The sequence below is a fragment of the Mus pahari genome, chromosome 17 (assembly GCF_900095145.1).
Source record: "Mus pahari chromosome 17, PAHARI_EIJ_v1.1, whole genome shotgun sequence".
Classification (NCBI taxonomy): Eukaryota; Metazoa; Chordata; class Mammalia; order Rodentia; family Muridae; genus Mus; species Mus pahari.
Window position 1 is genome coordinate 18,446,367 of NC_034606.1, and position 23,233 is coordinate 18,469,599.

The following is a 23,233-nucleotide window of genomic DNA, read 5'->3' on the forward strand; positions in this document are numbered from 1 at the left end:
GTCCTAGAAGAGGGGTCATGAAAATCCTGACAGCTGCTTAGATGTCATCTCTGAACTCTATCCCAGGAGAAATGTTTGCAGAAACAAAACGAAACAGGAAAAGAAAACGAGGCTAGTGTACAGAAGACAGAGGGTGGCTATTTGCAGCTCACTCAGGTGTGTTCTGATGGTAAATGTCCTACATCAGCATTACCAGAGCAACTCCACTCCTTAGAAAGCACAGAGAGATCACAAATGCTCACGCGCACTCACACTCACACACACACACACACACACACACACACACACACACACACACACTTATTATGATCGTACCTTTGAGTCTCCCAGAAAAGCAGTTTCTGTGGGTGATAGAATGAGTCTAGGTGATTTCCTAAGGAGACTGTTAATTTTCACAGACCTACCCACAACACTGATGTAGGAGGCCCCATTACACTCAAGTACTGGAAGAATTTTTCTAATTTCTTAGGGAGTTGTGTGAATATAATAATCTCAGTGCTTCTTTACTTCCCAAACTGGACAGCGCATCAAACACTAGAAACAACAGTGTCAGCTCCTGTCCCAGCTACCATGGAGTTTCTTGAGAGAACTTACCTTGTGAATGAGCAAGCCACCAAGATGTACGCCTTCACTCTAGACAGGTAAGAAGATACTTACGTCTGCATTGGCATTTTCTGTGGCTTCAGTACTCAGTAAGATAACAAATATTAGTACTTTAGAATGATACAGGTCTGCTTTGAAAATTAGAACTATTTTGAGCATCTCAAAAGAGGTTGACTGATTTGTATGGCTCACCCTGAGACATACTGAAGAGTGCATGGTTGTTTTGATTCATTAAACATCAGAAGTCACAAAAGAAACATTCATGAAAGTAATTTTTCTTCTATGGTTTTTCACTAAAGAAAACAGACAAGAACAATCTAACTGTTTACTATTGCTTTTTTTGTTTTTCAATTTTCTCATTTTTAAGTTAGAGACTAAACTGTCAAAATTATATTTAGGAAAAAAGTAACACTTTCCAATGATGGCTCAAAACCCGAGTTATATCCATCTCAAGGTGAATGGATTATTTTATATCAGTGAGAGTGCCTACGATAAATGTAGCTGAATTTAATGTTTTCCATGGTTTCAGGTTTTTCTTAATGCTTTCACAGTGTCATGTGTAGTATAAATCTTTGATTTTTTATTTTTAAATAATTATTGACTGAACACACCTATCTTATGTCCTGCATATATATTGGAAAAGAAAATGTTTCTAGTCCTAGATATCTGTTCATTTAAATTTAGGAGGCTAATATAAATTGCATATAAAAAGAAGTGACTACAGGACAGATACAGAATAATGCTAGAGACATTTAATGATTATTTTAAAAGAAGACATTAAGAGAAACTCATGTTTTTCTGGGTATGAGGACAAGTGCAAAATTTCCAGAAATAATAGAATAAGGACTGAAGAAAACAAAATAGGATCATAATAGATTTAAGGAAAATCTATATAGAAAGTAAGGAAATGGGAGGTAGGGATGTAGCCAAGTAGAAGAGTGTGTAGCTAGGGAATTGCTGTATGTGAGAATATCACTCCTAGTGGGAGTGAAGTTGGTAAATGAAAACATAAAATGAATTCATGCAGAGGAAGTTTTAAGAGAATTTATTCTTATTAATAACATATGCAATATTTTCATTTATTTTGTAGAACCAAATTCATAATGTAAAAACAATGATGTTGTATTTGATCACATCAAATATAGTAAAGAGGAATTTCCCTAAAAAGTATATATATATTAAACAAATGCATAGTATACAAGAAGGACATCTATTATCACACATTGAAAGAATTATTTTCTTAGAAAATTTGAGGTATCAGTTATTGACCTCATAAATACCCCAAACAAAGCCTTATATGAAGTCTGGACAACATGCTGTTAGCCCTAGAAGTACTGCCACATTATTGAAATACCAATAATTCCTGGTAAAAAATATATTTTTAGAATTCTGACAAACAGCCACCAGTTTATCAAAACGGTCTTGTTCATCTCGTAGGGTGACTGAGGTATGATTCTCAAGACATGATGCATAGGAGAGCCACGAAAATATTCAGTATTTTCTTTTCAAACACAAAGGTGAAATCCTGAACAGATTTTTTTTTTTTTTTTTTTAAATCCTGATCTCTCCATTTGCCACAGAAGAAAATGAATGCCAAAGAGACCCAACCTTGTAAGGCCAGACGGCTGAGTTTAAAGTTGAGCGGATCTGTGCTCCTACCGGGTCTGTGCAGTATCTTCCCTTCTCCTGCACCCACACACGTGTGACCTCAAAACCTGGACTAATGGCTCCTGAGAAACATCTGCATTTTTCTGATCTCTTATCCTCCCCCACCTCTTCTAGTCTCCTTATTTGTATATTTTCTTTCATTTCAGAGCTTTACCTCTTAATCATAATTTTCTTCTCCTGGGTTGCTTCCTTTGACCCATCACTAGCTTCTTGTTGAAATTGTGATACATTGTAAATATACTTACTCTTGAAGGCAACCTTGTTGCCTAATTCCACCGAGGGATTGTTTCCTGTAGCTGCGGTTTTACAATGAACTACCCCCACAGTGGGTGGCTTACAGCACATAATTCTGTGAGGAAAATCTGAGGCCTATGGCCTTTGTTCTGGTTTCCTTAGGAGGTTGTTTTCTTCTGGTGTCTAGACTAGAAGGTTCAAAACACCCTTACTCACACTTACATGCCTGGGGTCTTTTGCTGATCTTTGGCTAGATTCTTTGTTCGCCCTCTCTACATTCGCACCAGCCTGAGAGTTTTGACTTGATAATTCAGGACCTAAAAAAACAAAACAAAACAAAACAAAACAAAACAAAAACAAGACTGGAAGCTTATAACCATCACATAGCCAAAGCCCACAGCAGGATCACTGTTCCTATTTTAGCAAGTAATAACAAGCCTCAAGGTCTGGATTTTAACATGACAGATATTACTGGGTGTCACCTTTGTACACATTTCACCACAGGACAAAGGGAAACCTTGTTAGTGCCATTGTCATTAAGGAGTACCCTCTCCTTCTTCTGCAATTCTTACTCCAGAATTGTTCCATTGTTAAAGAAGGGCTGTGGAAACAAGAATAGGGTTAGAGGGTAGAGATGAGCTGTTAGAATCTTTTCAACAATCTATCTCTTTGTTTGTTTCTCTGTTACTCGATCACTGCCTCTCTGCCTCTCTGTCTGTTTCTGTCTCTATTTCTATCTGTGTCTCTGTGTCTGTCTCTCTCTGTGTCTGTTTCTCTGTCTCTCTGTCTCTGTCTGTCTCTGTCTGTCTCTGTCTCTGTCTCTCTGTCTCTGTCTGTCTCTGTCTCTGTCTCTGTCTCTGTCTCTGTCTCTGTCTCTCTCTCTCTCTCTCTCTCTCTCTCTCTCTCTCTGTGCCTGCATGTGAAAGACAATCCTCAAGTACTTCCCACCGTTCTCACCAGTCTGGGTCTCGTTAAGTAGGTAAGGCCGGCTGGTCAGTAAGTCTGAGAGGTCCATTTGTCTCTGCTTATCCAGTGCTGGGATTACAAGCACACACCACACACCTGGGTTTTTAAATATAGTTTCCAAGGATCGAATACAGGCCCTTCAGTTTGCCAGGCACACTGGCAAAGTTTATGTTTTTTTCATTGTCTCTGGAGTTGTCCTAAGGGCACATGCAGAAATGAAAAACAACATGTTCTCAAAAGCCAGTGCATCTCAGTAAGAAGTGAGAAGATGGAGAGAGTGGGTATTTCCAAGCAGAGCTGCTGCTGCTGTGGAAAACAGCAGAGTTCTTGTTTTTCTGTTGAGAAAGGAAGACTTATGGCTTCGTGACAGAAATAAACTAGAGAATGAAAGAGCAGCTAAAGGTTTAGCAGCAACAGCCCAAGATTAAAACCACACACACACACACACACACACACACACACACACACACACTCTCACACACACACACAAAAGTAAAAATCCCTCTGGGGTTGCGGCTAACCACAGACTGGCATCAACAGCAATCCTGAAGAGAGGCTTCCTTTGTGTTCCCCAACCGTGGAATTCACATGCTGACACCTGAAGACACAGTGTGGGCTTGTTAACAATAATACGAATCCTAAGGATGTAACCAAGTTTAAATGTGGTTACAGGAATGGCTGTTACATATGATAAGCCAGAGAATGCATTTTTCTCTCTCTTTATGTGCACAGTGATAAAAGCCATGTGAGGATATCAAAGGGCAGCCATCAGCAAGCCAGTAAGAATTTACAGAAATTCACTAGCACACTGGCCGTGAAGTTCTAAACTCTAGACCTGTGAGAAGATACGTTTCTGTTAAGTCATCCATGCTGTGACACTTTCTTGCAGTTCAAGCAGCCTAACAGAAGCCATAAATTTGGCTGAACCATGTAAAGTGTGGAGTAATTTTTATCTTAGAGCACTGCTGAAAACATTCACACTCTGAGTGAGTTACTAGTAGAGGCAGAATAACCAGCATAGGCTTGAGAGCGTAGCCATGGAAAGAGACAAAGCACATGCAACTAAAATGACCATCATCCATGGAGGGTACAGAGAGGTAAAGACACCCAGAGATGAGCCCTCTCAAGGAGCACGGGGCATTCACAGGCATGGAAAACCAGAGGAATGCACTCCACTGAACTGGGTAATCCAAGTTACCAAATAAGAAATGAAAAGAAAATCACAAAGAATCACTACCTAGTACCACGACAATACATAAAGATATTCATTTCCCTCAAAAATCACAAGACACAAAGAAACAGAAAAAAAATACATAAATAGTAAAAAAAATTTCCAGTCATAGGACAGCTTTAAAAGTGTCTAAATGTTCGACTTACAGTTTAAATGTTTTGATAGCAGCTACTGTAATTTATCAAGAGAACAAAATGTAATTATGTTTAAAGCACTAATGAAGGACTTAATAACTATCTTCAAATAGTGAATACCAACAAGGAAATAGAGACCATAAGATCAAAATGTAAATTCTAAGGTAGAAAGGCATAACAAATAAAATTAAAAATAAAAAGAAAAAAGCCTGCCAGAAGGGCCTAATAACAGACCTCTGCTATTGAAATCAGCAGAGAGAACAAAACTTCAGTGGTCTTGAAGATAAAGAAATAATTATCATTAATTAAATAATAAAGTAATAATTAGAATAATTAAATATATCAAACTAAAAATAATAAGATATTTATATAATTACATAAATATATGTGTATGATTATAAAATAATAATAATAATTACAAAGTTAAAGAAAATGAGCAGAGCATTAGAGAAATGTGACACATAAGTTCACTAGTTCATGCATAATAGTATTACCAGAAGGAAAGAACAAATATGAATGTATTTAATGACCCCAAATCTCAAAAATTTGGTGAAAATTAATTTGTAGTTTCATTATACTTAGTGAATATAAGAAGTGACAAGCAGCTTGGTGAGGTGATGCATGTTTATGCTGTGGTACTTGGGAGGTAGAGGTACGTGGATTTCTATAAGTTTGAGGCTGGCCTAATCTATATAGCGAGTTCTGGGACACCCAGGGCTACATAGAGAGACTTTGTCTCAAAATCCCCAAATTAGTGCAAGTGTCTGGTGAGGCCAGAGGAGGGTACAGGGTCCCTCTGAAGTGACAGGTTGTTGTGAGCTTCCTGACTTTGTAGATGGGTGTGAGCCCCATGTGCTCAGAGCTGAAACCCAGTTTTTCTACAAAAAAGCACTAAACACTCACCTCCTCCACAGCCATCTCTCAGCTGTCTCTTCACATCCATAATGTGGAATGTCATAATTACGAAGAAAGTCTAAAAGTATTTCAGAATAAGTAGAACATAACTAAGTCCAGGCTCATTGCTTCTAATCAACATTAGAAGATACTGTGCATTCCAGCCAGGGCTTCCATGTGAGAAAACAAGATGAGAGACATCAGAATAGAAAGGGGAAATGAAAGCTATATTTTCAAACAATAACATATTTTAAATATAAAAATGTCAAGTTCAGTACAGTGGTAGTAAATGATAGACATAAATGTAATTGTATTTTTACATAGGAATAGCAAAAATAAAATAAAATACGACCTGAAAATAAAGAAAACACGTTTACTTACAAGGGCATACAAGCACAAAGGATATGAATTCATCAAATAGGGGCTGAAGATATAGCTTATTGGTCAAGGGCATTGGTTGCTCTTTCAGATGACCCAGGTTTGATTCCTAGCACTCACATGGAGGGTCACAAACACCTACAACTTCGGTCCCCGGGGGAATCTAATGCCTTCTTTTGTCTTTTGTCAACACAACATCCCATGCAGTACACAGACCACACATGCAGGCAAAACATCCATACTCATAAATTAGAAATTACAAAAAAGTAATTCATTAAATAAATAAAAATGCTCAATTTTATATTATAATTTACAGAACATTATAGGAATTAAAAAATTCACTAAGAATGTTTCCAACATTTGCGGGGTGGAAGAATTAATATTGCTAAATTTTAAAATTGGCATGGGGACTTAATGTGCTCACCATAATACTTATTATGAGAAATTAAACCTTTTAAGAGAAATTAACAAATAGACCTCACAACTTACATAGTAACAGAAGGGACTTCTTAGGATTTTTGATTGCTGTCAAGAGGCGCGATAACCATAGCAACTCTTATAGAGGAAAGCATTTAATTGGGGTTGACTTACAGTTCAGAGGTTTAGTCTATTATTGTCATGGTGAAAAGCATGGTGGCAAACAGGCGGACCTGATTCTGGAGAGGTTGCTGAGAATTCTATGTCTGGGTTGGCAAGCAGCAGAAAGAGAGAAGAGATACTGCGAAGTCCTCCCTCTGTGACACAGTTTCTCCAATAAGCTGATACCTACTCCCAAAAGGCCGCTTGTCCTCATCCTTTCAAATAGTGCCTATGGGGGCCATTTTCCCTTAAAATACCATATTCCATTCCCTGAACCCCATAGGATTCTAGCCATAACTGCAAAAATCCTTATTATAGCCTATAACAGTCTCAACATTGTTTAAACGCCTGAAGTTCAAAATCTCTTCGAGACTCATGATAAACTTCTTAACTGTAGTCCCCTGTGAGAATAAAATCAAAAAGTATATCACGTTCTTCCAATGCACAATAGCATAGGAAATCCACTACCATTCTTGAAGGTAGGAATGGGAGCACAGTGGGGAAATACTGGACCAAATCAAGACTGAAAACCAGCAGGACAAACTCCAAATTCTGTATCTCTATGTCTGTCAACAAGGTCTTCAGATCTTCAACTCCTTTCATCTTTGTTGACTGAAACACACTGCTTTCTCTCAATATGGTTCCACTCTCCGTTAGCAGCTTTCCTCAGAAGCCATCCCATGACACTGCTATCTTCAACACCTTGAAGACTTCAAGGCAGTTCTGACTCCACCTGCATGACTTTAAGCAATGGCCTCTTTAATCCTCCACACAGTGACACCCCTGCCATATACCTGACTTCAATGGTTTGCCTTAGATGTCATAACCCCTTTCTCTTATCCTTGATCTATAGCCATAAACAAGTGGTGGGAGAAGTTGGCAAGTTCTGCTGCTTGCTGGTGCTGGAACACGCACCCCCCTCCCTTATGTTTCAATGGTTCTGTTTTCAATGGTTCCCATCACTGCCTAAGCTTCCTCTGTAGACTAGGCTGACCTTGAACTCGGAGATCCACTTGCCTCTGCCTCCCAAGTGCTAGGATTAAAGGTGTGTGCCACTATGTCTACCCTGAACCTTTCCTTAAGTCCTTTTCACAAATTGAAAGTTTAGCTGGGTGGGGCTTTGTGTATTTTTCCTTGCTCAGCGTGCTCCTTTTCATTATAGATATGCATAAGACTGGCCACTAATAAGCAACTAAAAAAACAACACTATCAGTACTATGCTTTCTGGAAATTTCTTCCACCAAAGCTGTTAATCCATAACTCTTCAATTTAGCTTCAGGCAGACTTTTCAGACAAGGACAAAAAGTATTCTTCACCAACATTATCATAAGATTTTTGACTAGGCCACATAGTAATACTCTACTCTGAAACCTTTTAAGCCAGACCCCCAGAGTTCAAATCACTCAACACCACTGTCTTCCACGATTCTACTAGCATGGCCTATTAAGCCCCACTTAAAGTACTCGACTGCTTTCCTAATCCAAAGTCCATCCACATTCTGCCATAAAGGGAAAAGGCCAAGCCTACTATTGCAATACCCAGTCCCTGGTGCCAACTTCACAAGGTGTCACATACTATGCTATTAAAAATTAACACAAACTCAATTAGAAAGCACTTGGTCATCCCCATAATAATCACATCACTATTACACTAGAGTGTATTTATCTGTTCATCCAGGTAATTCACACACACACACACACACACACACACACACACACACACACACACAAAGAAGACATAAGAGTAGTCGTGTATGGTGGTTTGAATATGCTTGTCCTAAGGAGTAGCACTATGAGGAGTTGTGGCCTTAGAATAAATGTGGCCTTGTTAGAGGAGGTGTGTCACTGTGGGAGTGGGCTTTGATGTCTCTATGCTCAGGCTCCTCCCAATATTGAATCAGAGCCTGCTGGCTGCCTGTGGAATCCAGTGTTTTCCTGGATGCCTTCAAATCAAGATACAGAACTTAGCTCCTCCAGCATCATGTCTGCCTGCATCCTGCCATGCATGCTTCCTGCCATGATGATAATGGACTGAACCTTTGAAATGTAAGCCAGCCCCAATGAAATGTTTTCCTGTGTAAGAGTTGTGCCTTGGTCATGGTGTCTCTTCACAGCGATGGAAACCCTTACTAAGACAGAGTGACAAGAAGGCTTTCAGTAGTAGAGAGAGAGGCAAAAGAGAGGATAATTATAGGGTAAAAAGCCCCTGAAATTCATTATGTGCATGTTTGAAACCATCAAAGAATCAAAAAATGAAAAGAGTAAGTATACACTTAAATTCACGACATGGGCTACCAGCATATGCATGCACATATATATATATACATACCAACTGAATGGGCCAATTGTATTTCAAGAAGGAGTTTTCAACAAATGCTCTTGGGACAATTAAATAGTTGTGTAAAGAAAAGTTAATATGTATATATTTCTGATATCATATTAAAGATCTTTACTAACATGGATCATAGCATTAAGGAAGATGCCAAGATGATATAGTTAAATATCTTCTTAAAGAAAACATAGATATAAACCAATAAATCTTGGATTAGGAATGTTTTCTTGAAAAGATACTTAACATATAAATATTAAAGCTGTGTAAGTTAACAGAAAAGGGAACATCTTCTTCTGTAAACTATAGTAGAGAAACAGTGCCCAAACTGCGCAAAGTTAATGGGGGTAGACTTTTTGCTCTGTTCTAAGCTATAGGAAGCAGCATGGCTGGGTTTAGGCCTAAATGTAAGGAGCTCTACACAAACAGTCCTTGGTTACAGTGGATGGTCTCATTTGATAAAAATAGTTTGCCTCCAGACTCTTGGGTCAAGTTTCAGAGCGATTATTACATTAGTATTCTCATTGCTGTGACCAAAAGCAAGTTCGAGGAGAAAAGATTTAGCTGTGGTCATGGTTCAGGAGATGACAGTCTACCATGACAAGACAAAGTAGGTTCATTGTGATGGGAGCAGGAGCCCGGGGCTCTTCTATCTTAGCTTTTCCAGGAAGCACGAAGAAATAGAACAAAATCAAGAAGAGGTAGAAAATTCATGGACTGATTCTAGAGCTCATTTCTACAGCCAAATTCCACATTTTAAACCATTAAAACAGTTATGGAAAAATGGAGATCAAGGAGTCAAACATTGTCTCATGGTAAAGTGTGTGAGGGGGGCTTTCAGCTTCAAACCACGGCAGATAAACTCCTCCACCTGAATATGAAAACCCACAAAGGTAGTCTTATATACCCTGGCAACCATTCCAAAGTAGGAGGAAAATCAGTCTTGGGATAAAGCATAGCTTTGTCCAAATAGTGTTTGAAGCCTAGGTTCTTTAAGGTGTCTGCAGTAGTATAACCAACAATCCTCATGCGTTACCTTTTCAATAAAATTTTTGTTTCTATATGTACAACTCAAAACAAGCTAACTGATGGACTCTCATTGTATAAAAATGCATATTTAATATGTTGCAACACTATCCAATAAAATATCAATAATTGTATTTTGGAAGTATAATTACCAGTGATTTTTCTCTGCTTTGTGTTTTTTTTGTTATACTAAGTTTCCTATAATGATATGCACATATATTATTTTTCAGAAGAATTCAAATATGACTGTAATTAGAGTGATCCTAATACTTATCAGCTAAGGCAAAACATTCAGGCTTTTAATTCTAGATGATGATAATCCAAATGAGATAACCTTCAAATAGAAGCTAATTTAAATTTTAACTTTCAGAGCTAGAAATGTAAAGTTCTTAATTCCAAAAAGCTCACTAGTGTTTTCAAATAATTTATAGAGTTTAAAAACATCCTATTAGTTCAAGATTCAGGGTCAGTGTCATATGGACCAGCAACAATTGATTTTTAGGTGCACTCATATTGAGAGAGCAACTAGTCTATGCCGTGGTGGGAAACACTAGGTTTTGCATTGTCATTTTCTGACTTTTTGACCTCAGAAAATCACATTATGTCTCTGAATCTTACTTATCTCAGTCAAGAAACGATGTAGTTCGGTTACCTTTTATTAATAGCCCGACCAACTATGATCTTATGGAAATGCCCAAATTGAGTTTTGTGTTGGAACAGAAGTGATAGTTACTATTTGAGGACACACAAGTGAACAAGCATTGTGACCTACTGATGTCTGTTTGTCATACCTTACAATCTACCATGATAGTGATGGTGGTGGGTTCTGAGCATAATATTCAGAATCTTTTAATAATGGAGCAATTAAGAAAGATTTGTCCTTAAGAATTTCTATTTTTTTTTTCCTTAGCTCAATGAAGGCAATGCTTGGAAGCAGCTGTGAGTTCAGAAGGAAATGTAAAGAAAGCTCTGAATTATAACTCCTTTGCTAGTTTGCAAATGTCCTATGACATTGAGAGTGGATAGGGCTGCCAGGGAGGTGTGTGTTTGCAACCATGCTCACGTCTTTTTGCTCCTGTCAAAAATCATCCTCAACAGAGAACTTCGACAGAAGCCTGTGAATAAAGATCAGTGTCCTGGAGACAGGCCAGAGCATCCAGAGGCAGGAGGCATCTATCACTGCCACAACAGCGCCAAGGCCACAGGGAACAGGTCGAGCAAGCAAGCGCATGCCAAGTGGAGACTCTGTGCTGCTTCAGCAATATGCTTCATCTTTATGGTGGCAGAGGTGGTGGGTGAGTACTGCCCAGGAAACCAGCGCTTGATAACTGGGCAAACTAAGGAAACCCTGCATCGGGGTGGGAAGGACAACGAAGTTGTTCTTCCAAAGAAGTTTTTAGTATTTTCTGCATGCATGAATGACAGTAGGCACATAGTAGTCAAGTTGGAAAGTACAGGGAAAACAAAATCTATTATTACATCACATTTAAATTAAAACCTCTGATTACACAATAGATTATTTCCTACAGTGTATCTTCTGTGCATACTCAGGGGTTATTTTTCTTTTCTTTTGCATAACTTGGATCATGCTGAATGCTCTTGTCTATACTATCAAATACTGTTTGAAAATATTTTTGTGCCCAAAGAATATACTCCACTGTAATTCATATAACTATTTCTCTACTGGTAGGAATTTAGGGAGATTTTTTTTTTCTGTTTCTGCACTATATTACAATGAAGACAATCTTAATAAAAATCTGCCTACCCTTCTGATTATCCCTTGAAAGGGATTCTAAAAATGGAAATAATTGAAATACTTGGTTGAAAGACAAGAATATTTTTCTTACTTCTTGAATCATTCTGTCAAACCTGTGTCCAGACACTTGAAATGATTTGTCAGTATAGAAGCTCCTCATAAAAATGATTTTCTATCCAACTCTTTGTAAATACAGCTGCAGAGGGTCTGATACTCTCTTTTGAACTCTATAGGCATGAACATGTGCACATGCACACCCACACAAGCACATCCACCCCCACACATGCACACACATATATTCACACACACGAATAAAGTCTTTGATGATATGTATATATATATGAATGCTTTAGTATTCATTGTTTTAATTCTTAGTTAACATCTTTCACACACTTATTAGTTGGACATGTTTATGCCTATGATGTACCCCCTCCTTCTTTCTAACTTCTTAGTTGAGAATTTTGCAAATTATTTTATTGATCTCTGGGAGCTCCTTATGTGTTGGGATATCAATTCTGGGCTATAGCATTCATAAATATTTTTTAGCCTACTGATTGCCTTTTCATTTGTGTTTTGACTTGAGAGCTTAAATTTAAGCAGTTTAGGTTTTAAATATAGGCAACTATAAAAAACATTCATCCTGATTTTTTTTTTTTTTTTTNGNTTTTTTGAGACAGAATTTCTCTGTGTATCACTAGCTGTCCTGGAACTCATTCTGTAGACCAGACTGGCCTTGAGCTCAGAAATCTGCCTGCTTCTGCATCCCAAGTACTGGGATTAAAGGCATGCGCCACCACCGCCCAGCAGCTGATTATTTTTTAACTTGGTAATCTCCACCCACTGAGAGATGCACTTTAAATGCATTTTCTTTGTTTTTTTTTGTTTTTTTTTTTTTTTTACATAATTTTAACACCAATGTAAAATTAGACATTTTGGATTCTACATGAACTAAAGTTCCCTTTCTAAACATATAAAAAGTTTCCAATATCACGACATAATTATTTTTCCATTGATATTCAATATATTTTTGTTTTTCATTAACCTTTTGTAAGTATCAAAGTGTGTTTCTAAGTATATTCATTGATTTGCATTTCTATTCTATGGCAGTAACATAATTAATGTAGATTTAAATATCATAGTATCTGTTGTATCCTCTCTTTAGAAGAAAAGTATAATGGTTATTAATTCCTGTGTTTTTAATAAAACATAAGACTCTGTTATCATTCAATCTAATTATGATTTTATTGGCATGTAAGTTAATAGAAAATTATAAGTATTTATTAATAGCTGAAAATTTAGCAGTAGTTTTCTATTTTAGAGTTTTTCTAAGAGTTTTGAATCACAATCACACATGCTAATATAGAAAGCTGAGTTTTAAAATTTTCATTTTAATAAATAAACCATATGGTTTATAACCATATGGTTATCTCTTTCAGAGAACTTAAGTATTTTTTGGTAAGTATTTTAGCTTTTGTCTCATTCACTGGTAAACTCATATTTTCTACTTCTCCACTACTAATTTCCTCTTTTATATATTTCTCTAAAACCATTCAGTTAAGGAAATTATCAAAATTATTGTCAGATGCTGGGGCATGATGGCCTCTTTGAATTGCTCAGCTTGAAGATTTTGGAATGCTATGTTACCTCATTTTTTTCTCTAAATGTGTAAAAGAAAACTCTAAGTTGCATATATGTGGAGTCATTATTACTTTTTATAATGGGTCTGTTACCCACTACCTCCCATGCTGTTACCAATGTCTTAGGGGCCTCATTTCCCATTTGTTACCTAGAGGGAAGGTGATATGAGTAGAAACAGGCAAATAGAAGAAAATAGGCTCTCCCTAGCTCCTTTTCCCACTGTAGTTTTTAGCTACCATAATAAGATGTGTTTGTTCTAGCTGTAGATTCTTCTCAGATGATTTTTATAGCATTTGAAAATCAGATCAAACCATAGACCTATTAAATCCAAAACAAACAGTATCGATACAGCACTTTACTCTGGATTTATAAAGAGCATAAGTACCACAGAATTTCTTTAACAAGTGCTCTCTCTTTTAAGGAAAGAGACTGAACTTGGATGATGGAGTTGCAAAATAATTTGCTGAGGGCAATAGGCACTTCCAATCTAGAACATCCTCTTGAAAATGTACCAGTATCTCACAAAAGTGCACACACAAGCACGCACAGATGACATATTACATACATGTATGAACATGTATGCATGTACATATATGCCTACAGATGAAGTTTGATACAAATAGAAAATGTCACTCCTTCTTTACAGTTATAATGTTTTCTATTTCTTTGTCTTGTTTGTTTGCTCTGACTAAGGCCTTCAGAACATACCAAATGGAAGTGGCAATAGTTTGTTCATTGGTTTGCTCCCAAGAAAGGCTTTCCCCTTATCCATCCTGTGTAGCATGAGGCTATGTCTTCTGTAGCTTTTAATTTCATTCATTACTCCTAATATTCCTTATTTGCAATTTGCCACTTTGTTTCAAAATACCTCATGTGAGATAGGCATGGGCAGCTATCCATGTAGAGTCCTCCTTTCCCTCTTATTCCTATGTATCCAAGTACATGGGTTCTACACTGACACTTAAAGTCACATGTGATCTCATTAGTAAAGGAATATAAAGGAGGATACAGACTGAAACTTGATGAATTTGGAGCCATGTCAGCATCAAGCTGATTATTATTCTAATCATGGCTCCTATCAAGGCCACATCCATTTTCGAAAGTCTTCAGCATTTCCACTTTGCTTGAAATGCATTTGACAAGGGCCAACCAACAAAAGCGTGAGTAGCTGGAAGAGGCTGGTCCAGAAGCTGTTTCTACGCTAGACCCCACTTTGCTCTCCCAAATGAAATGTGATCAATATATTAGGAGTCCTGGACATCTAAGATAAAAGAAAAGAAAATTCTTTCTGTGAAATACTTTTTTCAGATATTCCACAGCCAGTCTGACTTATAAATTACTAATAATTTTCTCTTGCCACATCCTTACATACTTATTCAGTTCTAACTCAAAGAGATTATTCATTTTCTGTGAAATGATCCTATGCTTTAGAGTCTCAGGAGCTTTTGTCTTTTTATTTAAATTCCAAAGTCTCCATTCTCATCAAAGCCTCAGCCATCACTCAAGATCCCAGTCCACAGCATACCTATTCCCCGAAGTCAAATCAAGAAGTGATTATTCTCAAGACCTTTTACGAGAGTCTAGAAGGTCCTTCTTCAGGGCAGAGATTCTGAAAAAGGCCTCAAAGGAAGAACTATAAAGTTCGTAAATGACATGAGAAAGTCCTTTTTGATACAAAACTGAAAGTGATGTCATTATATTTAAATTAAAAAATCCCAGTTAAATCAATGAATAAAAATAACAAAACCAAAACCAAACAGCTTATTATTTATGCCTGAGGTCTGAGAGGTCGTGATTGTCAGGATCTTCCTTCAAATATCTCTATGGTTATGTTTGAAACAGGGCAAGGCTACAGAGATACAGGCATAGCAACTTGAAGGAGACCAACACCTCTGTTCAGCTTGCTTTCATTGTCCACAATGGCTACAAGACTTACCCTCTTGGCCTAAGGACCTGATGCTTGAAGTATCTCTGGCCTTTACATAAAGAGGCTGAATAAAAACTTAACTGTCTTTCCTCTAAAAGTATTAATGTGGAATGATGCAGTTCCAGAACTTCCAGAGCCCCACGTATATCTTATCCGCCTTTAGTAACCTGCTTTAGTAACATCTTCGATCCTTAGAGTTAGGACACACCTGCTCAATTATCCTCAGATTCATTTATAGGAGCCAATAACTTAAAACCTCCCTGTTGTTTAATCTAATTTAGATTAAGCTTTTATGACTCAGTCAAAGGAGAATACCTAAAGGAGAGTCTGTTGAAGACACAGCTAGAATAGTAATTAGCGGTTCTGCTGGGGAACCTGGTCCTTTTGTAGAGCTTGCTTTATAACTGGTCTTTAGAGTAGGAGAGAATCAGGCCATTGGGCTACGTTTGGGGAGATGAGTGGCACAGTGTGCAGAGGAGACTGGCAGAAGGACTGAGAAATGAAGGAGACAGGCACAGTGTACCCACTCTTGGGCCTTTGGAGCTGTCAGACTAGGACTGTTTTGTGGCTTGTAAAACTTCTTCACTGTGCAAAGGCCATAAAATGGCGCTTATATTGCAGATATGAACACACATCTCTATTTGAAAAGATGAAATGAAGACACAGAGAACTCAGGAAACTAAGCCTGAGTGTGTCATTGCTGGAAGCAATTGAGAGTAGGCAGGGAGAGGCATCTGGGGTACCATGTTCGGTGTTATATAAGGATGGGGAAAGATGATTTTGCTAGGCAATGATGCAGAGCTGGAGCTGAAAAAAAAACCACACACACATTTGAGAGTGAAAATTTCTGTCTTACTAAGAGAAGGATATCGCTATAATGCATGATACATGTTTGATTACTAGAGTTTTACTTGCTTTGTTCTGTAGGTACAGCACCTCAGTGACATGAGTCATAAATATTTTTGGTTTAAAATATTTTATTCTTTGAGAACCTTATATATGAGCACCGAATCCACATCACACCAGCCCTTCCATTACTCCATCCAACTCCTCCTGTGTCTACCATCCCAGTTCAGGTTGCAGATATTTTTTTGTGGTTCCTGCTATTGGGAAATTTTAAACCAGAACCTAGAAAAACTATAGTTTGTTTTAAATACTTGCTAAACAGTAATTGAAGGTTTTGACATGCCATATTAGATAATACAGTGTAGTGAAATGCCACTTATAAGATAGGAAAGTCAGTCTTCTTATATGAATTAATGGTATACAATTGTGCAGCCCAGTGGTGGATACTACTTGGTTTTGGTTACTTTTCTATTGCTATGATAAGACACCATGACCAAGGCAATTTGTAGAATGAGCTTACTTGGGCCTGACAGCTTCAGAGAGTTTGAATTCATAAAGACTGTGGCAAAGAGTATGGTAGCAGGCAAGCTGGTGCTGCCAGATCAGTAGCTGAGAGCTCACATCTTGAGACATAAGTATAAGGCAGAGAGACTTAATTGGGAATGGTGAAGTGTTGTGGGAAATATTTTTAAAATGAACTGGCAGGTTCCCGAGCTATGGCTTGCTATTCTCAGCACTGGAGATCTCGCTGTCTTATTCTTATCTTTCTCTGGCCCAGAGCTCCCAAAACTTCTCCACCCAGCTCCCTAAGTTCCTACTGATGGGTCCCTACCACGTCAACCCCATGCTTCAAAACTCCCATGACCTTTGTGGTGCACAGCTGGCAAAACCATGCTTTGCTATCATACGTTTCTCTCTTGAACCCAGATGAGCTACTACGTGAAGGAAAACACAACACAAACTTAGTTCAGAAACAACAGTAACTCAGTTGCTGGCACAACTAAAATCCTAATCTTGTAAGCTTTATTAAATCTAAATCTTCCAGCGAATCCTGACAGATCCACCATTGCAACTGGGAGACACTAGTAGTTACATCTTGTCCTCACGTTATCCCCATCCAAAAAGGCCCAACTCTCTCCTGCTTCCTCTCTTCCTCAATCCAACCTGGAAGTCGTTTCTGCTATTCCAGTGATTGGCTTCTTTATTCATTAGGGGATTGGTTCAAAAGAAGTCACCTGAGTACATGACTTACTCCTTGTCCCCAACCCCTCCAGGAGAGTGGAATTAGCATCAAAATAAAAACAGCAAGAGTCCCATCCACAACAGGGTAAACTTTTGAAATTTCAAACTCCACCCCCCAGTGACACACCTCTTCCACCAAAGTCACATCTCCTAGTCCTTCCCAAACAATTCCATCACTGGGGACTAAGCATTTAAATATATGAACCCACGGGGGTATTCTCATTCAAACCCCACAAAAGCTATTATCATCAGGTGAATTGTTTTTTTTTTTTCCTCAGCACTGCCCCAACACATCTCTTTCTTACTGGAAAATGCCAATTGTTTAAATATGAGGGGGTCCATGTCTAGGAAGGAGATGCAGGGACAGTATTCTACTCTCGGGGCCTGTGCAATCTGTTTCCAGGTTGAGACCCCTCTTTGCCTGTGTTTCCTTGCCATCAGCACATTCTGCACACATCTTGTCATGGCTAGAAATAGAACCGACAACACTCTGCTTCATGCATTTTCCATAGGTCCTTTCAGTAATTACTGCTGTGTGGGTTTTTTAAATTAGCCTACAAACTATTAGGTTTCATTATGATATTCTGCAACATTTTTTTTCTTCCACTGTTCCCTCTTCACATTCCTGCTCCTTTTCTTCAATTATTCCCTTTTACCTCCATATCCTCTCAATTTTCTTGCCCTGTGTATTGTATTTCTCTCTTCCCCTTCTTCAATAATTCTTTTTTTCCCCTCATTTCATGGTCTCATTTCTACTTTCAATGCTTGTGCACATTTGCACACAAACATACCTATTTACACACACACACACACACACACACACACACACACAAAGCTAGGATCCATGTATGAGAAAGATCATTTCCCAGAATGCTCTGATATCTCTTCATCTATCTTCTTCTATTTTTATAGCAAAATGCCCCATTCTTTTATTTCTTTTTCCATGTTCCTGTGTATCATGAAAACCCACAATTTTCTTGCTAATGCTCAGTCCTTCTTTGAAAAATTCCCGAATACCACAGTGTTCTCAGGTTCCATTCCAGTAGCAAGTCTTCAGTGCAGTGTTAGGCAATCACTGAAGAAAGGGATTGTAATTTGTTTATCTTTGTGTACTTTGTTCATGTTTCCAGGCACAGCAAGGGCTCCATAAGTGCTGGCTGAATAGTTGAATTAATGGTCAATAATGCCCCATGCTTTCAGAAGCAAATGCACTTGCTACCTCTTGCATGCAGTGTGCTCTGTATCATTCAGCAGTGCCCACACTTTTCTGGATAGCTCTTATTACCAGCTCTGATGGTTGGGAAATGATTATGGGGTCCCAGGTCTCCGAATTACCATGATTCTTCTATAGCAAGCTCCTTTCTTAGTTGCTTCTTCACCAGCTGAGCCTGCTAAAGAATTTCTCTAAGACTTTTCTTCCCTTGACTTAGTGGGCAATTTCAGCGTGGCACCAAGAATCCCCATCATTCACGGATAAAATTGCAGCATGCTGCTTATCTGCATGTAGTCATTCTCCGGGCAAGAAATAATGCATTATTAACACAGCTTTATTATCAGGACCGAGTCTCGCAGATTGAGGAACATTAGAGGGTAATTGGAAGGACAGCTGATTTGTTAGCAAAATGTTGCCTTTTGGCTAATGAATCATTCTGATGTTTGCACAGACAGCTCAGTAACAAGCCTGAAGACTACTTTGCTTCAGACCATTAAACTTTGACAAACCAGTTATTAAGTACAGCTCGAGCCACCGGTCTGTGGGGATTATTGCAATGATGAGCCATCTATGCAATTTTTTTTTTTTAATCATTAAGCGAGACAAGGTGAGTCTGATGATGGAGGGTCTGATGACTGATGGTCTCTGCTGCTCTGTAGTACACAAGGCAATAAACAGTGACAGGAATGACTCATCAGCCAGCACACGCTCTTCGCTGGAAAGAGGTAGGGAGAGCAATAGAGGTTATTGCTCTCAAAGAAGCCACGCTCAGGAAGAAAGGTCACAACACTCCTTTAATTTCTCTTCTGGAGGCTGGAGGTGTTTTTAAAGGAGAGGAAGAGGGAAGGACAAGGAATATCACCAATGTCTAGAAAAGCAAGGTGGCCCCGTGGGCCTGTGTTTCTGTCCTATGCTTTGTCAGATTGTTCATGCCTTTGGTATGTCTACTGGGCATACCTCCATTTCTCCTTTCTGCTCTGCTCTCCCACCATTGATAACATGGATCTCCAGTGCAGCTAGTGTAATTCAGCACAACAAAGAGTGGTAGTAAAGGCTATGGTAAAATTACAAATAAATAACAAGACTGTGAGCTAGATTGCAATGCTGTTTTCCAGGGTAGAAGTTCAAATCTACAGCCTGAATTATGAGACCCTCTGAATCTAGCCAATGCCTCTACAGCCATATGTACTTGTAGGTCCATTCATGAGACTTCCTGCCTAGCATAATTGAGATGCTGTTTCTATTTGCTTCATAATTCCTATCACTATATATCCATAGCCTCAGAAATGACTCCCTAAACATTTATATTTATGTGCTTAAATTTATTTACCGTTATGGTCTCAGTTATTTTTCAAATTGGGAAAAAGAGGTGGGTTCATTTGAATTCAATACCTTTTTTTTTCTTCCCAAGTTGTATGAGTGAACTATGTCTAATATGTACCCAGGTCCTAATTGCATTCCCAGCCTTTAACCCAGTGTGATATTGTGCATCTCACAGGTGGACACGTTGCTGGGAGTCTGGCTGTCCTCACGGATGCGGCTCATCTCTTAATTGACCTGACCAGTTTCCTGCTCAGTCTCTTTTCTTTGTGGTTGTCATCGAGGCCCCCTTCCAAGCGGCTGACATTTGGGTGGTATAGAGCAGGTAACGTTCTCATTCTCTGATTGCGCAATAGTGAATGCATAATGATACAGAGTCAAACAGAGCTTGAAAAATAAAATAAAATAAAAAGGAAGGTAAAGAGCAAAGCCCTGCCCGATAATTCCCTCTGGGCTGCAAGTCTGGTGCTCAGGATAAAATAACCGTGTGGGAATGCTAGCTCTCAACATTAATTCAGCTGACAGCAAGATGAATGGAAGTACCTCCTCTACTATGGGACTACAGAAATAGCTGTATCGCGATAGCAGACACTTCTGTCCCCAGGGTCTCTGTGTAGTAGCAACAAGGAGATGATTCTTTTGGATATTCTACATCCCTTCGAAGAAAGGATGAAAGCAGAGCATCTACCACATTACAAATTAAGGTCCAAGAGAGTACGAGGGTTTAGTGATTGTCCCTAGAGAGTCAGGCATAAAATATGGACTTTCTCAATCACACACATAGTCATTCCTATGATTTGAAAGCCACTTTTGAATCTCAGGTGGGACTTTAAAGACTGTTCGGGTGGTCTTGAGATAGGACTTCATTAAGTCATGAGATCTGTACTCTCATTAATGGGTCAATGAAGTTATTGTGGGAGTGGGATCTTGGTAAAAATGATGAGGTCAGCATAACTTATTTCCCTTGCCTCATACACACTTGCTCTTCTATCATGTTATGATGCAGCATAAAATGTTTGCCAACTTCAAGAACCTTGATCTTGTACTTACCAGGATGCAGAACTATGAGGGGAAAAAACCCTCCTTTCATTATAAATGGCCTACTCTCTAGTATTTTGTTATAGCATCAGAAAATGCACCAAGATAGTCATCCAGTGAATGCTTGGCTCAGCTGAATCCTTGTTCATTTAAACATCAATGGCAATGAAGTAGACAGAAATGATGACAAGGAAGAAAGGGAGGGAATAAAATTCACTCCTTTTGTCCTTTCTCAGAGCTGCTTCTTTCACTGAGTGACTACCTGCTCTTGCCCAGGAAGTAGCCAGAGCTATGAGAAGTGTTCAGTCTCTGCAAAGCGTTTACTATGGGTTTTCTTTTCTGTATTCCCTCACTCCCTCACCCCACTGATGCGCTATTTCTCATCTCTGTGGTTTCTTATATCAGTTGGAGGAATTTCTGTTGCAATATTTTGTACCAGTCTTGGGAGCATATAGTTACAGCTCCTGCTTCATGGGCTGAGAAGCCAAGGCGAAGGAGAGCTGACTGCAGCATGTGGGTAATCCTCATGGGCAGCTTTCCCAGGGAGAGATGTTGGCAGCCAAAACCCACAGCTTCACTGACAATGTGAAGTGTAGATTTTAGAGGTTAGAGCACTAGGAAACTCTGTCTTCATGCTAAGCAGTTTATCAGTGCAGGTGTTCAGGACTGACTTCCCTTTAACAGGCAGAGAGAAATAAACAGTCTTAGAAAGTTTGTGAGACTGAGCTTAGAGAAGTCTTAGTCCTGTTTCTGAAAAAAGTATACCTACCTGGAAGCCATGTGAGGTCTGTCGAACTCTCCCCATTTTTCAGCACAAATTTGTACACATACTCATCACTTCCTAGTACTATTAGAACTGTTTTGGTATTTTTTTTTAGATAGGCTAGACTCAGAACTTTGCATCTTTGCTTAGACTCTGTGCCATTAATCATGGAAATCTATGAGCCCTAATATTCTAAAAGACCAAGAATGTTCAATAAAAACTCTCTGCTACTAGGCAAAATATTTTGAAATACAGAGTACAATGTAAATATTGAGAACTTTAAAGGTGGCTAGAATGACTTAATGTCTAATTGAATGGCTGCACAGGATTGATGAAACAGTGTCATAGGTACAGGATTGATGAAACAGTGTCATAGACACAGGTGGGCCCTGTGAATCCACAGCCCAATCTGGCCAGTCCACCACCCGCCTTACTTGGCTGTTTCCTTGGAAACCATGTAGCACAATGATACCACTTACCCATGTTTCCTCATGTGTTTCTTTTCTAACTAGTTGCTTTCAGGTTCCTAACCAAAGTTTGGGTCTGACTGTTGATCTTGAACTTGGTATGAGGGTTTTACTGTTCCAGCCTCTGTCTCCCTAAGTATTTCAAAACATGGGATTAGGGTGGGACATGGTAAACTTGAATATCCCTATGTAGATCTGGTCTCTGTTTCTGGCTAAGCAGAATTTTTAAAGGCTGATTCTCATTAATTTTGGCAAAGGGAGTTTTAAACAATCTGACTAATTAGTAGTTCTTGAGAGGTTGTTTAATGTTCCATTAGTTTCCCTGAGATGCTTTAACAGCGTGGTTCCAACTGGACAGCTCAGAGGCATTTGGTGTCTTAGAGGTCTAGGGAAACAGAAGTGTGTGGTAAAGGCTTGAGTGAGTTTGGGTTTTTCTGACATCTGTCAGTGAAACCTGTCTCCTACCTCTCTCAGACCATGGTGATCATTTGCTGACAGACTTTGTTGTTCCTTGGATTAAATATATCTGCTTTAACTTTTATATTATTCTGTGCTCTCTCTCTATGCACATCTATTCCCACATTTCCCCTTAGAATAAGCCAGCCAGCCATATTTGAATATAGGAATGCCTTATACCAAAATGACTACATCTTAACTAACCACGTGAAAACCGTATTCAAATAAGGTGGCAATATGAATTGCTGATGAGTAGCATTTCTATGTACAGATATTTGAGGGTCAGAATTCAAGACACAACCCATGCCAACTTCTATTCATATGCTATTTTAAATGTTTATCTTATAGTTAAGAAACTTTTATTGTATAACGCCACATAGGCAGTCGCTGGTGAACCATATGGGTCTGATACTTGTAGTCAAGTCCTAAATATCTGTATCAGCACTTCCTATTATGTAAAAAATGTTGCATGGATGGAATATCAGATGTTTTGAATGTTGCATGGACACATTCTATTATGCATGAA

At 38.6% G+C, this 23,233-nt stretch overlaps 1 protein-coding gene across 2 annotated transcripts in view; it reads left to right on the forward strand.

Moving 5' to 3' along the window:
• The first annotated feature begins 241 nt into the window (after positions 1-241).
• Positions 242-23,233, forward strand: part of Slc30a8 (solute carrier family 30 member 8) — a 41,324-nt gene continuing 18,332 nt past the window's right edge. Inside the window, exons 1-4 of one of the 2 annotated variants that reach the window (XM_021217232.1) lie at positions 571-641; positions 1,543-1,545; positions 11,140-11,336; positions 20,162-20,308. In XM_021217232.1, the coding sequence (XP_021072891.1) occupies positions 571-641; positions 1,543-1,545; positions 11,140-11,336; positions 20,162-20,308 (418 nt within the window). Of the gene's footprint in view, positions 642-1,542; positions 1,546-11,139; positions 11,337-20,161; positions 20,309-23,233 lie in introns of both variants that reach the window. The other variant, XM_021217233.1, reaches the window with a different exon arrangement.